This window comes from Talpa europaea (genome assembly GCF_964194135.1).
Source record: "Talpa europaea genome assembly, chromosome: 11".
Taxonomy (NCBI): Eukaryota; Metazoa; Chordata; class Mammalia; order Eulipotyphla; family Talpidae; genus Talpa; species Talpa europaea.
Genome location: NC_140078.1, coordinates 69937330 through 69952485, shown reverse-complemented (window position 1 = coordinate 69952485; position 15156 = coordinate 69937330). Strand labels below are relative to the sequence as shown.

At 53.3% G+C, this 15156-nt stretch overlaps 1 protein-coding gene across 1 annotated transcript; it reads left to right on the top strand.

The window, feature by feature from the left end:
* Positions 1 to 5583: 5583 nt before the first annotated feature.
* HEMK1 (HemK methyltransferase 1, mitochondrial release factors N(5)-glutamine) lies at positions 5584 to 14301 on the top strand (the record flags this gene model as incomplete). The annotated part of the gene is made up of 10 exons (XM_084247685.1): positions 5584 to 5793; positions 6542 to 6633; positions 6934 to 7027; positions 11120 to 11254; positions 11563 to 11627; positions 11901 to 11950; positions 12836 to 12944; positions 13676 to 13771; positions 13941 to 14054; positions 14208 to 14301. 10 exons carry the CDS (start codon positions 5584 to 5586, stop codon positions 14299 to 14301), a joined length of 1059 nt encoding a protein of 352 aa, XP_084103811.1.
* Positions 14302 to 15156: the final 855 nt, after the last annotated feature.

Sequence of the window (15156 nt, the reverse complement as noted above, 5' to 3'; positions counted from 1 at the left end):
TTGGACAATAAATAAAATAAAATTAAAGTTGGAGGGTAAAGGGCAAGTTCAGAGGACATGACGACATGTATTTTATGTATCTGTGGTACCCCTGTGGGCTTAGGAACATGACAATGAAGCCCTGCCTCCTCTTTGTGGTTAAGGTGATAGTTGTGATCAAGCTTGGGAGATGTGAAAGGTAATGGAAGGTTTGAAAGAAATAGTCTGTCCTCTGCATAATACCCCCTTTCTACCCCCAAGACCCCACATTTCCCACCTCCTCACTCCCTGCCCCATGCATCCCCCACCTCCTGCTTAGAGAAAAAAATACTGCAGCTCTTTCCTTTCCTTTCCTGGGGTAAGCACTTGCTCAAAAGCCAAACTAGTCTGTCTTTGAATTCCAACTCAGCCACTTAACTGGATGACCCTGGCAAGTCACCCCACATCTCTGGGTCCATATTTTCCTGAGTCTAAGTGGGGATATTATGAACATCTCCATTACAGGATATAGGGTCACTGGAATGTCAGAAATTGCTGATCCCTAGACCCCCCCCCTCCACAGTTAGTACCCCACAAATGTTAGATCTTTCCGCCTTGGCTAACCCAGTTGGGAAAGGGAGAGTCACAGAAGTGTCCAGATTCAGCCAGTCATGTGATCTAGGCTGTGCTTGGAGTGGGGATGGGCACAAGTATGGAGAAACTAGAAGGCAGGAAGAAGAGAGGTCCTCTAGCAGTTTCTCTGCAGGCTCTTGGGGGTCACTGAGCCCCCCATAAGGGATCCAGGACTGCCAGGGACAAGGAGAAAAGTCAGGGAGATATATCTTCAGAGGCAGGAATTGAGCTCCTATTCTGATGAGGGGGGCTGGCTAGATGGTTCTCATCCTTTTTCCTCCTTCCTTGGGAGTAGAGGGTGGGAGAATGTCCAGTCCCACAGGTGGCCTAGGTCTTCCCAAGCTAGTGGATCCTGGGTAAAATAGGGTGAGACCGGGTCCCTGCCAAACTGCAGAAGGGCAGCCCAAAGGAGAGGAGAGATACACAGTTTGTGACTCCACACATGCCTTTCTGCACTAGCTCATGGGCGTGTGTGTGTGGGGGTGTCTCCCTGAGCAGGTGCATAGGTGTGGGTGAGGTATGCTCACATCTATATCCGTCCCTTAGGAAGGGGTAAGGCTGGCAGAGACACTTGAGGTGAGAGAGATTCATCCCTCTCTGCCCTTTCCCTTCAGCTAATCTGGGAGTCCCAGGTTCTTTCTTGGCTCTGACACTGATCCCAAGTGTGACCTTGGGCCAGACCCTTAACTCTTGGGGTTCTGTTTACTCCACTGTCCAAAGGAGAGAAAAGGCCCTGCTCATCATTTTCTGGGACTGCTTCAGGATCCAAAGGTCAAGAGAAAGAAAGCAACTGGGGCGCAAGGGGTCAACCACGACTTCCGAGATTCCGCATACCGTTCTCCACTCCACCAGGCTCCTCGGTCCTCCCGCCCCAATCCCCATCCCGGCCTCCAAGACTCAGTGAATGCTCCTTTCTTGCACAGAAGCAGCGACCTCAGCACTTACTTAATCCTCTCTGGGGCGCAGAGCTCAGTCGGAGAGGCTAGGGGTGATGACGACCAGCAGGAGGTCAGGGAAAGGGGAAACCCCCAAGCGGGGGGTAGTGGGCGGCGGGTCCGACCCGAGGGCCGCCTTCCGTGTAAAGGCTCCGAGCCGCGGCCAGGGCCGGCTGTCGTTCACCGCCCGCAGCCGCCAGCGCTGGCTTCTCCAGTTTGAGCCAGGACTAGAGGGGTCAGGACCCGCCGCGGGGGTGGGGCCGAGGCGACCAACCTCGCGGGTCCCCGACGCTTCGGCTCCTCGCCTCCCTGCGGGCTCCGCGCCCCTGACCTCGGATTGGCTGTGAAGCCCGGAGCCCACCCAGCATTGGTCTGCTTGCCTGTCGTTCGGATCTGGCTCCGCCCCCGTCAGGGGCTGAGTACCGGGTCCAAGCTCTCCGAGACCACCCCTTCTCTCCCCTCGGCGACCCAGGCCAAAGTCAGGCGGGGGCTGTGGGTGGTCAGGCCCTTTCCAGAGAAGAACTCGGGCCCCTGGCCAGCCCTAGCTCCACCTCCGCCTAGTCGGATTCGCGCTCCCAAAACGCAGGCGGACAGAGGAGACTTGGTGAGAGCACTAGACTAGGAGTCCTTGGGTCTGCGTTGAACCCTGGCTCGACCCTCCACTGCCTCAGCGACCTAAGGAACGATGTTTCCCCTCCTTGAGTGTCGGCTTCCTGCCAGAGAGGCTCGGGTGTGAGGGCTGTCGACAAACTACACCTCGCCCAGCATCTTCAGTCCCGAGCAGTCGGGAGCGGGATGATATTACGGCAGTGCTCCCGGGCACCCGGAGACGGGGACACACAGGTGTGTTCAGGCAGGGCGCGAGCATCCCGGGGGAGGCACCGCAGGTACCTTTGAATCCGCAGGTTTTCAAAGGAGTTTAAGGGAATCCCCGGAGTAGCTTGTTACAAGCACAGATCCCGGTGATACGGAGCCGGGAAACTGCGTGTTTACATAGTAGTTTATTTAACGGCGACCTAGTTAACAATCGATTCTGGTTGCGGTGAGGTCAATGTCGTGAATTTTGGAGAAGGAGCAATTGCAACTCACGGAGAGCCGGGTAAGTGAACAAAGCATCGCGGAGTTGGCGACAGAGGTAGAATTCGAACTCAGGTCCCCAGCGTCGGGGTTTGCGCTTCCTGCTCCAAACCCTAAAACGCCTGGGAGACATTCAAGGGCTTCCTTAGGGTCCTGTCGCCTTCTGCCCCGCCCGCCTGCCGCTTGCCCGGCTCCGACTATTCCCTCCGCTAGGTGCCCGCCCGACGCTGGGATTTGCCCCCCAATTTGGTACCACCTTCAACCTGGGACCCGCCCCCACGCAGACCCACCCGCGCGAGGCTAAACCAGATCGCGCCGCGGGACTCCGCGCCCCAGTCTCGGAGCCGGCGCCTGCTGCTGACGCGGCCGGGCTTGCGCGGGCCGCACGCCGACTGGCCGGGTGCTGAGACACCATCTTGGAGCAGCCCCGGGAGGGATGTGGTTGGCGCCATGTCCCTGCCTAGATCTTCTGGAAAACTGGCCAGTTCGGACCTCCAGGGGCAACCACACATACACCCACGCACTTCACTGCAGTGGGCTTGTAACAGGGAGATCTGTGCCACCATAGATATGGTGGAATAAAAATTAAAAGGGGGGATTGTAACAGGGTGGTCCCCAGGAAAGGGGGAGGTTCCCTGCCCCACCCAAGGGAGGGTGGAGCTGAGCAGGAAGAGGAGAAGCTGCAGAAGAGACTGAGGAAGGAAGCAGGATGGAGCCAGAAGGAGACCTGGAGGAGGCACATGGAGCCTAGAGACACGTGAAGAAACTGCGCTTGTCTTTGGGTCGTGGACTGGGTGACACAGATGTGGGTGAGACCCATGGGGAGGTGACAATGGCAGCTTTTATCTTGATGTTGATTTTGCTCTTTTCCTTCCGGGCTTGTCCGGTTGTTTGTGACCCTTTTCTGTGGGTCCCCACAGGAAGATGCTTTAGACTTGTGGCAGGCTTTGGGGCCTTGTTCTGGGCCAATCCCATATGGATGGACTTTTACCCACGAGGGGACGGGTCACTTTGGGTGCTTCATTTAGAAACTAGACTCTTTGCCTTACCTGTATTGTTTCCTAGTTTTATTAAAGTTCCTTCCCATTAAAGTCTCCTATGTTTTGTGTTGATGCGGCGGATGGCAGAACCCATTTAGAATAGGCAGGTTTGCGGGGCTTGGGCTACCCCTCTCCCTGTCCTATAACAGGCTGAGTCCCGGGGGGCACGGCGTTGAGTTTACCCCCATAGGCCTTAGGAGCCTTCCTAGGAACCCTGGAGCTGCGCCACGGGATCCGCCCGGGCCCTTTTTCAGTTGCGCCCACCCCGGAAGCGGGGCTCGCGAGGTGGTTCCCGCACGTCCGGGAGCCTAGACCTGGCATTTTCTCCTGGCCATCGGCCATTTAGGGCAGCCTCTCAGGCAGGTATGCATTAGAGATGGGGAGCGGGAATGGGTTACCTCCCCAGCAACACCCTTGAGATACCCCTGTCTCCCGTTGTATAGCTGGGAAAACAGACGTGGGAGAGGCCACCTCGCCTGGGTCATTAGCGATGCCTTGAGAAACCGAGAGGCGACCGCACTCCTGACCTCAGGCTCGGGCTCCTGGGGTAGCGCTCAGGTGGATAGAGCCTCCTTGGGAATCCGAAGGACCTGGGTTTGTGTCCTTCCTGAAACAGTTTCTAGCTAATGACTTTGCGCAAGTCCCTCCAACGCTGCTTGTCTCTGAAATGTGGCACCCAACAATTGCTTAATAAATGCTAGTTTGGACGTTGGTCTGTGTGGAAGGAAAGGGGACCACCGATTTTAAACATTTAGCTAAACTTGTTTGTAATAACTTCAATATAAAATTAACAAAATATTGTCAGTTTTTTGGCTGGCAGTAATATGCAAGATATTTGTAATGAGTTAGGTTAAGGGGTGGGGGTGTGGCGTTTCAGCATACAAATCACTGACAGTACCCTCAAAATGTTGAAAGCAAATGTCCAGGGCAAAGATAGATTCCTTCCCATGTAATGCTAGTTAAGAACATGTAACATTGAGTCCCTCCTGTTGAAAGGGAACTGCTAAGAAAAGGAAATCTTTCCCTGTTAAAGAGTCACAGACCTGGAAATGTAAAGTAAATAACAAGTTTGCCTCCCTAATAAGCATATCTAAACAAGGTCTGGCAGCCTGCTAGGCTGATTTATCTCTCAGGCCATCCTCAAGGATCTGCATCCTTCCCCTTTCCCTGTGTCATGAATTTGTATGCTAACTAACCAATGTTATCAATGTAAGATGCTTGTGTATGAAAGAGACCCTTTGTCCCCAGACTGGTGCTCAGACTTCACGGGACTACCCAGTTCTGAGACCTCATGCATGAGTAATAAAGCTTCTCCCGACCTCACCATTCCTGAAGTACCGCTTGTTCTTCTGCCTAGGTAAAAGGCTAGAATTTATTTCTGCAACACTGTGTGTTCAGCTGTCTCCCAGGCCTTTGACATTCATAGATAAATATTCTGCTCACCTTGGAGTGAGTGTTTTCTTGGAGTGGGTGTTTTCTTCTCCATTTTATGGACAAGGAAACAGAAACTCAGAAATAATGACTTTCTCAAGTTTACACACACTGGTTCAAACAGATCTGTACAACCTCAAAGCCTGGACCCTGATCTACCATCAGTTACTGAGCTATGGATGTAGTCCAGTTCAGCTAAAAGCATAACAAAAACATAACTAGCCAAGATAAGAAAAATCATATAGGTGAATGAGGGTCAAATAGGTAAATGAAGGAGGTGGCAGAGCAAGAGCATGCCCTCTCTCAGATAGTGACTGAGCAGAGGTGGGTAGGCCTTACAAGGCTCAACTGGTCTTCTCGTCCTCTTTCAGCGTGCCAGTTACATCTGACCTCTCCATCTCCACCTGGCTGGGGCCAGTGACCATCCTCAGCAGCTGATACAAGGAGAACTTGGAGACCTGGGAGTACTCAGGGGAGCCACCTCTTGAAACAAGGAGCTCTGGGGCCAAATGTTACGGGTCCTCCTGTCTGGCCCAGGGAGAAGGGGAAGCACCCAGGGCTGGGCCTTCAGCTCATGGCTACCCCATCTGCCTCTGGCTGGGTTGTCAAATGCCATGGAGCTTGTCAGCCACTGGACAGCAGTCTTTGAGAAGAGGGGCATCCCTGAGGCCCAGGAATCCAGTGAATACATCGTGGCTCATGTCCTTGGAGCTAAAACAGTTAAGTGCAGTGTTATCAAGAGGGTCAGGAGATGGGGGAAGGGAGAAACCTGGCAGGGAGACATCTAGACTTCTGCCCCACTGAGAGTACTGAGCTGAGAGTGATGGAATTTTTCTAAAGGAATGTCTTGGATTGGAGGGAGGTAAGGAGGAGCACAGGGGACTGTGGTGATGGTGCATTGGTGAATTGTTGAAGGAAATTCTATGGGGACTACACCTGAGGAGGGGAAGCAAACATTGTTTAAAAATGAACAATGGGGCCTCCCTGGTGGTGCAGCGGGTTGAGCACCGAGCTGTGAAGCTGTCCGCAGCCTCTGCAGCGCCGGTTCAATTCTAGCCAGGGAGATGCCCACATGGCGCGGCACACCTATCCTGTCTCACCTGCTGCTCCCCTCAGCAGTATCTTTGGTCCATCTGCCTGTTCTGTTCTCCACTGTCTCTGGTGAATCCTCTCACCCTCCCGCACCTCTGACCTGTACCCCAGTTCTTGTATAAATAAATATTTTTTTAAAAAATGAACAATGATGTAAAATATATGTAAATTAAAAAAAATGAAAAAAATTGTAAAAATATTCTAGAAACATTAAAAAAAAAAGGAATGTCTTGGGATGATACTTACTCTTCCAACAAACTGTTACAGTGTATACCAAGCACCAAGGATAACCAAAGTGGCCAGTGTTAGATTCATAGGCACTGCCCACAAAAGAAATCTGGGTGAGGAGAGCCACTCACATTCTCTGTGGGGCAGTTTCAGAGCCTAAAGCCAGAACTTCGGACCCAGCCCTTGACCCCTTGGCAGCTTCAGCACATCCAAGAGCTGAGTAACCGCCGATTGCAAAGGTGAGCACTCGTGGACTAAACCTGAAGGCTCTGTGTGGGGAGTGAGGATCCAGCTTCCCACCAAGTTCATGGTTGGTGAAGGGAGGGGGCATTGTCCATGGACTAGGGAGGTGTTGGGATGAGGGAGTGATGGGAGGCATGGGGTCAGGATAGGAAGAAGGGAAGGCAGGCAGGCCTTGGCCCCAGGGAGGCAGGAGACATGACCCTACCTGACACTTGTGCCTATAAGTGATATTCTTCAACGAAGCCACGGTCCTGTCAGTCGCTGGCTCTGTCATCACCCAGCTGTTCCCTCTGCAGGATGCCTGTGCAGTACGTCCTTGGGGAGTGGGACTTTCAGGGCCTCAGTCTGAAGATGGTGCCCCCAGTGTTCATCCCTCGCCCAGAAACAGAGGTAGGTATGTGCCACCAGCACAAGGCCAGCTAGAGGCAGGGAGTCGGGGGGGGGTGGGGGGGGTGGGGGGGGTGGGGGGGGTGTTCAGGCACATGTCTTACTCTAGACTTCCTCCAGGGGCCGCTGGGGCTCCATGACTGCTCTCAGAGACAGTGCCCTTCCATACTCTTGTCTCCTGGCCAGCTAGGTAGGTGGGGTCAAGAAGGCAGAGGTCTCTTGCTGTCTTCCTTGACTATTCTCACATTCCAAGCTACTCTCCCAACCCTGAGGGTTGATAGTGGCTCAGGGTATGGCAGCTGGTGCTGCCTACCATCTGCTCATCCTGTTCCTATTTTCCTAAGAGCTATCCTGTAGGCCATGGCTAACCAACTCACAGGAAACAATGCCCTCCTCCTTCTCAGGAGGCAAGCGCAAAAGTGCAGAGGACTCCAGCTGAATACTCAGAGGCCCAGTACACCTCTGTGACCTCTGGAAGGTCACTGTCCCCTCTGGGCCTAGATGAAAAAAGGGTTGGGCCTCCAGACCAGGGAATCTGTGAGTTGATGGTTCTCTTAGATCCGGTATCTGGTCAAGTAACTGCCTGTGTCCCTCAAATTACTAGGACTGGGGAATGGTTGGTAGTACCCTGATCCTAGGAGAGATACTTTCTCTGACTCTTCTTGGACTTCCTGCTGACCTTGTAGATAGCAGAGCTAAAAGAATAAGGAAGCAGATGGGGTTGGCTGAGTGGGGGCCACTGTGCAAGCCAGAGGGCTCCAGGTTCTGAGAAAAGGTGTTTCTAGAATGATGTCCAGGCACACAAACTTGCCTGGGAAAGATTAGGCCCCAACCAGGAACCCAAAGCCCCTCCTCATTTTCCAAGCCCCTGTCCTTCAACCAAAAAACCCTCTGATCCCACATCATCCAGTTGGGAGACCAGGTCCTCGCCTTATTGTTCACCATTAGGACAGGGACAGTAGGGAATCCGAGATTTTGCTTAAGTCACAGGACTGCCCAGGTAGGGAGCAGAGGGACAGCACTGGGGCTTCCTGTCTCTGGGTCAGGGCCCCACACCTCACATGGTGCTATCCCATCTGGGATTGGATGAGCTGAAATGGGATGCACAGGCCCAGAACAGGATATGGCCTGCCATCTACATGATTTTGGGAACCCACCCAATGGCTCCCCTAAGTGTGTGACATGGGAAGGACATGGGAAAAAAGCTACCGTGATGACCTTTGAGTCCCCCCTCAGAGCTGACTTAGCACCAGCCATGTTCAGACTGTTAGGTGTGGTCTTCCGGTTCCCATGTAGGCCCCCCTCTCCTGGGTGGGTCTGGGCCAGGAGCGCAGCTCTGTACTGGGTAGAGGGAGGGAGGAGGCTGTGGTTAGGAGGCTGTGTTCTTGCCTCACTGTACAGACATTTCTGAGAACTTTCCAGGTTCACCCCAATGTAAAGCCACATCAGGGGGTGCCTTACCAAGAACTTGAGAGGACGTGGCCTGTGGCAGAGTAGGGAGAATGGGTGCAAGGGAGGGGTCATGTGCCTGTGTTCTCTCCATCATTAAAGGATGCTTCTGATAATGGGGACAGAAATCTACATGCTGTAGGTGGCATGTGGCCCGACGAGTTGGGTTTTCCCTGGGCGTGGGAAGGTGGCTGAGTCTCCTGCCTGGCACTGCGTACAGTGGAAAACCCGAGGCCGAGAGTTGAGCCGCTCCCACCCAGTCTGGTGAGGTGAGGCTCTGGACTGTGGGAGGCTCAGGGCCTTGGTGATTGCCTTGAAGGAGAAAATGCCTTCCTGGAGCTGCCCTAATGGAAGGGGCTCCTGGTGCTCAGGTACTGCTGAGGCCTTGGGCCAACCTCTTGAGAGAGTGTGGAGTCCTGTTGAGGCAGTAACTGCACAGAACCAAGAGCTGCCTGATCCCTGCCTCCTTCCCTCTGCTCCCACCCCATGGTATTCTTAGATTATTTCCCTGTTCATCTGGAGGATGTGCCTGGAACTGTGACCAGCTTTCTTCCAGCCTCCCCACAGAGCCACAGATTCAGGGTTAGGGACACTGCACTGCGGGAAGAAGAGAGTTTCTAGACTTAGGGATGGCCTCTGCCTCTACCCCCAGGTCATTCCACAACAAAGGTGATCCTCTAGTAATGTAAGGAGGAGGCTAGGAGGCACTGGGGGTATCAGGACCTAGTCTTTCACCTTCACACCCTGCCTAGGGTTGCCATTCACTTATGTGTTGTGTGTCACTGAGGTTGGGGATGTCTCTGTGAGGTGACTGGCCAGTGTGGCTGGCTGAGGGGTCATTCTCCAACCAGGGTAGGTCTGTCTGCGGTGAGGAAACCAAGAGAAATTCATACCTCCTGACAAGTCTTGGCTATCCCACCAGTCGCTCAGCATGTGGCCTCACCACTGAGACCACAGGTTGTTGGCCACAGCTTACTCTGTGCCAGTCCTAACTGTGGGCCCACTTGCTGCCACTACCCCAGTAATCTCCAGTAGTATCTGGTACAGGGCTGGTGGGAACCAGTCAACTAGCAAAGGGAAGTGCTCTCTGGCTGAAGCAACTCCCTCACTTGTAGGCAGTAGCTTGTTTGGTGCTGAAGGGGCTTGAACAGGAAGGGTTAAATCTGCTGGCCAAGTCCTGCCTGCCTTGGACTTGTTACCCTGGGAAAAGATGAGGGGTTGGGGGGCCCAGAAGGATGAAATGCTTTTCAGGACTCAACACTGAGGAACTTACGTGGAGAATGGATCTGAGTGATCTGGACCCCTCTGCTCCACAGGAGCCTGGGGGACTGGGATTTGGAGGAACCTGGCCACTGAGAACTTGCTCAGCACTTGAGAAAAAGCCTTAGTTTTGGCCCTTGTATGGGCCAAACCTTACCAGTTGGGACACACCATGTTCACTTAGATCCTGGGCTTGCCATCATGGAGCCTTCAATCTGTTGGGAGAAGCAAACCCTCTTCTAGACCTTCAACTCATGGTCAGGAAAGTCGTGGTAGAGAACCTGGCAGGGTCTTGAGGAAGTCTTTCTGGAGAGTGTAGGCCTTTCTTCAGATGAGGAAAGCCCCCACATGCTGACCTCTCCCTTGCATTCTGAGCCAAGAGTCCCTTAAGTCCCAAGTCTGGGCAGGGAGGGGAAGGGAATCACCAGCTCTCGTCCAAAGGTTTTGAGAAGGAACCACACTGCCTTTTCCCTGCACCCTGCCTGGCTGCACAGGCCCCCCCCACTCCACTGCTGTTTAGAAACACTTTGGCCTTTGGAAAGCAGCAGCCCTACAACTCACCTTCATTCTCTGCTTCCCTGCACAGTCCCTGCAAGTGACAGATGGGCAGTTGAGACTCATCCCTGTTGTTCCACAGTGACAGTGTGAAAGTGTTCCCCTGCCACCAAGGTGTGAACATATAACCAGGAACCTCTCTGCTCACTCACCCTATGCCCTGTATATGTCCCAGTACCCTTTAGATAGGGTATTCAGGCAGGACAATTTTCCTTTCCCCTTCCTATGGAGGAAATTCCCTGTCCCTTCAGCCCTTAGGAGTCTCCTTGGGGACCTCCTAATTTCAGCTCTCTGGGGCAGCTGAGGATACATTGGCCCTTGATTCTTGGCCATCAGGAATTGCAGGCCAGTTTCCAGGGAGGACCTTGACCCATGGGCCTCAGTTTCCTTATAGGCCACTTGTAAGGACCCAACAGATTAATACAGGGAAAGCTCTGGAAAGAGAGCTAAACACAGAGGGAATGACCAGGTATGGTTCTTAGCATTGCTGTGAGCACAAAACAAGAGGATATCTGTAAAGGGCTTAGCTGGGCTTACCAAACACTTACCCTTTGTGTATCAGTGCCTCACAAGTGTGGTACTGTCTAAACCCCATTAAATCCCAGTAAGATAGGTTACCCTCAACTGTGCTCAAGTTTACAGATGGGGAAACTGAGGCACAGAGAGGGAAAGTGACCTGCTAATGGCCCCAGCTGATGTGAGGTTCAGTCTGGCTTTAGCAACTCCCCTATCTGCTATTCACACAAGGGCTAACTATGATTGGGCTTCTGTGCCAAGAACCCCAGGGGCCAGGTTGGCACCAAGTCTGATGCAGACTCCTCTGCCTTGCAGGAGCTGGTTGAATGGGTGCTGGAAGAGGTGACACAGGGGTCCTGTGAGGTGGGAGCCCAAGGTGGTCCCCTTATCCTGGAGGTAGGCTGTGGATCTGGGGCCATCTCCCTCAGCCTGCTGAGCAAGCTCCCCCAGGTGAGCCCCCTCAGCATCCCTCTCTGGGTCGACTGACTAGCACTCACTGTCCCTCTGATTTATCCTTTCTCCACCATGTCTGCTACAAGCACTTGCAGGGAAGTGAGCAGGTAGTGGGCTATCCCCAGCCCACCATGATCATAACCTCTAACTTCCATCCCCTTCTGCTGGCCAGACCTTGGTCAAAGAGGGGAAAGCTGTTGGGTCTTTCCCTCCTCTTCTTGTAGGGGATTAGAGGAGGGTTCTGATTTCTAGTCTGGCCTCTCAGAACCTTGTTTCCCAAATATTCTTCATTTGTTTGTGGACAGAGCCGAGTCATCGCTGTGGATAAAGAAGAAGCTGCCATCTGCCTGACCCGTGAGAACGCTCAGAGGTAGACAGGCTGGGGGGGGACCAGAGGGTCAGGGTGGAGGGAGTTTTGGGACCTGACCCCAACCCCTTTACAGGTATAAACTCACTGACATCTGATTTATTCTTCCAAGAGGAGAACTCAGTGGGGGGCAGCCTGGTACGGGTCCCCCAGGATTATGAATGGGTGGTGGGCACCAGATACTTGTCAGCTCAAGAAGGGTTTACTCTCCTAGTCCTTGTGGTGGAGAATAGGGGTCTGCCCCTAGTGCTCATGCTAATCTTCCCGTCTCTCCAGGCTGTGGTTGCAGGACAGGATTCGGATCATCCCCCTTGATGTCACCTTAGGTACCTTCCCCCTCTTCCCTGGAGTGGGAATCCTGCCGCATGTGCTGCTGGGTGGATGAAGCAGTCTGCAGGGTTGGGGAGAAGGGTGTCCCCAAATTCATTCACACATGCACAGACACATAAAGGGTATCTCAGGCCAATCCTCACTGAAGACTGGCAAGTCTCTCTTGCCTCTAGGCTCACCTAACCTATGAGGGGACCAACCACAAGGTCTTTCTTACCTTCTTATTCCCCCATAACGTAAGAGTGTAATGGGCTTGTTTTTTGGCTAGAGAGGAAAAGAAGTTCAAGAGAGAACCTTTAGGACCCAAATACTTGAGTGACCCCCTTGTGCCTGCTGGCCCAGGCATAGCACAATTCAGCCATAGCCTTTACAGGCTATCCTCAGGGTTCTGGCTCTGTCTAAAACCTGTGGGATCCTTGAGCCTCATTTACCTCCTTCTTGGAATGTGGTACATCTGTAGTAGCCATAGGGTGAGCCCTGTAAACAGAGCCACAAGGAACTGACTGACTGAGGTCAGGTATGTCCTCAATATGCTCAACACAAAGTTCATACTTCATGTTGGCTGAGGCAGAGTATGACAAAGCCAGTGTGATTGCAGAGGACAGAGGCTCTTGCTTTTCTCAAGTGATCAGGAAGGACTTCTTGAAGGTGGCACTTGAGTTGAGTCTTGCTTATTGAGGAGGTTTCTGGCAGAAAGAAGAAAGAGTAAGGACATTCAAGCATATACACTCCCAGCCAGGCAATAATCTGCAAGGCTGGCGTAGCAGACCCAGGGACACTCACACCATGGCTCAGGGGAGAGACTGCTCAAAGGATTTGGTGGTGGGTAGATCTACCACTCTTTACCTCCCAGCTCTGCTTTGTCTTCTTTTTTACCCCAGAGGGGAGTTGGGCACACCTTCTGCCTTGGGGCTCTGTGGACCTGGTTGTCAGCAACCCTCCTTACGTCTTCCACCAGGACATGGAGCAGCTGGCCCCTGAGATCCGGAGGTGGGTAGTGTGGTGGTGGGGAGGTGCTGGAAGGGGTGGTGGTGTTGACAGAGGCTCACTCTAGAGCTCATGGACCTCTTTGGTTCAGCTTCTGCCTTCCCACTTAAGACCACTAGATGACCCCTGAGCCTCTCTGAGTCTCGGTTTCCTGCCTCTGAAAAGAGACTGGCAAAGCCTTGCAGGGCCATGGGGAGGCCTCGGTCCCAACTCCACAGTATCAGCCGTGCAGTCAAATATTTCAAAGGTACTCAGATAGTGCATCATTTTATGGAAGACCCAGAGAGGGAAGGTGTGTTGTTCAAGGTCATGTGGGTGCTTAGGAAAGCTGGGACTGATACCCTACTCAGGCTTTACACTGAGACATCCCGCTCTCAAACCAGCTGAGAACCAGGAGTGAGCCCCTAGGTGAGACAAAGGGAGAATGGGTTAGAGTTTTGGTGCGTCCTTTCTGGGCCCTTAGGAGTGGTCAGGGCCAGCTCCAGGCCTCCCCAGGCCAAGAATAGAATGGCCTCTTTATGAAGAGGCTCTTGTTCTGGGAGCTGCAAGTCAATGGAATTGCCTAGTGGGGCACTGCCTGTAGGAGGTAATGGAGTAGGACCCTCTGGGTCCTCAGACTTTTGACGTGTCCCAGAGTGTAGGTTCCATGAGGCCCCCTCACGGAGACCCTGCTCTGCTCTTCCACAAGCCCATCCCCTGTGTCAGGTTCTCACTTTCCACTGTTTATCCTTCAGCTATGAAGATCCAGTAGCCTTGGATGGTGGAGAGGAGGGCATGGACGTCATTATCCACATCCTGACCCTGGCATCTCGGCTCTTGAAGGACTCTGGGTATGGATGGGGCGGGTCTCCTGGGTCTGTCCTCAGCAGTCTTCTCCTCTGTCAGTATGTGCTGGGCCTGCCTGGCCGTCATTCTGCTCCTGCCCCTTCCAGCCCAGGCCACCCAGGAGTGTAGGTCCAGCCCTGCCTCACTGAGCTGACCCAGTTCTTTCTTAAATAGAAGCATCTTCTTAGAAGTGGACCCAAGACACCCAGAACTTGTTGGCAACTGGCTCCAGGGCCGGACTGACCTGTCCCTCAGTCTCGCGGCTATACGCAAGGACTTCTGTGGGAGGTGAGATTTTGCTTCCCCTTAGTCCCCCACACTCTTGCTCATCCTTCTACTGAGGGCTTGCACAACTCCAGCTGTGGGTGATGTGCTGTTCCCATTCCCTTCTCATTCCCCAGGGTGCAGGCAGTAACTGGCCCCTTGTCCCTGTCTCCTTAGGCCTCGGTTCCTGCATATCCAGAGGTCTGAGCCACAGCGTGACTTCCCTGTGGATGTCTGGCCAGGGCCCCAGCCTGCCAAAGTGCCTGGCTGATGCTTCTTCCTGGAATGCTACTTGGAGGGAAGTGGATGGTGCCTTGCAGAACCCCAGATGCTTGCACTATTTCCTATGGCTCTGTGATTGGCCATGCTCTATGTTGCAAGGATACTTGGGGGTAGAAGCAAGGGAGGGTGTCCTTCCTAAGGCAGCAAAGAGCAAGGACATCCATAGTCCAGCTCAGGAGCTAAGTAGACTCAGCTTCCCAGTCTAGCTCTGTCAGGTTGGTGTGTCCAGGCCGGTGGCTCAGCCTCGGTGGGTAGAATTGCCTCTGTGATGTTAGGAGTTATGGCTAATAAAGCATCGAGAGACCTACAAGTAGTGACCTGTTAGTATGATTTGTGTGTCCCCTGTCTTCTCATACCAAGGCTATGCTGGAGGTAAGATCTTCCTTTTGCCCAACCTGCCATCAGGCCCAAGGTCACATCCTGTTGAGGGCCAGAGGCTGAGATCTCACAGGTTGGCCTGGCTCCAGCATCATAGCTCAACTTCAAGGCCAACCAAGCCTGTCGCTACAGACTTGAGGCCCTGCCCAGCTAGTCTACTTGGCCTGGACTTCTTTCCCCGGGAGAGTCAAGTCTCACATTTTTCTGGGAATGAAGTTGTCTCCAAGACCTGCTCCAGTGACCCTAGCTGCCCCTACATTGTCACTTTCCATCATTAAGGTCTCTTGAGGTGCCATACCCACACGCTTGCCAAGGTCTTTCCTCAGTAATGGGCCTGAGGCCAGAAGGGAAACTGGTACTGACTAAGGTATGGCCCAGACTGTGGGACAAGGGGGCAGTAGACCCCTAATTGGTTCAGGCAGCTGTTTTGAGATGCTACTGGAGACTGTAAGAACACAGGTGGGAA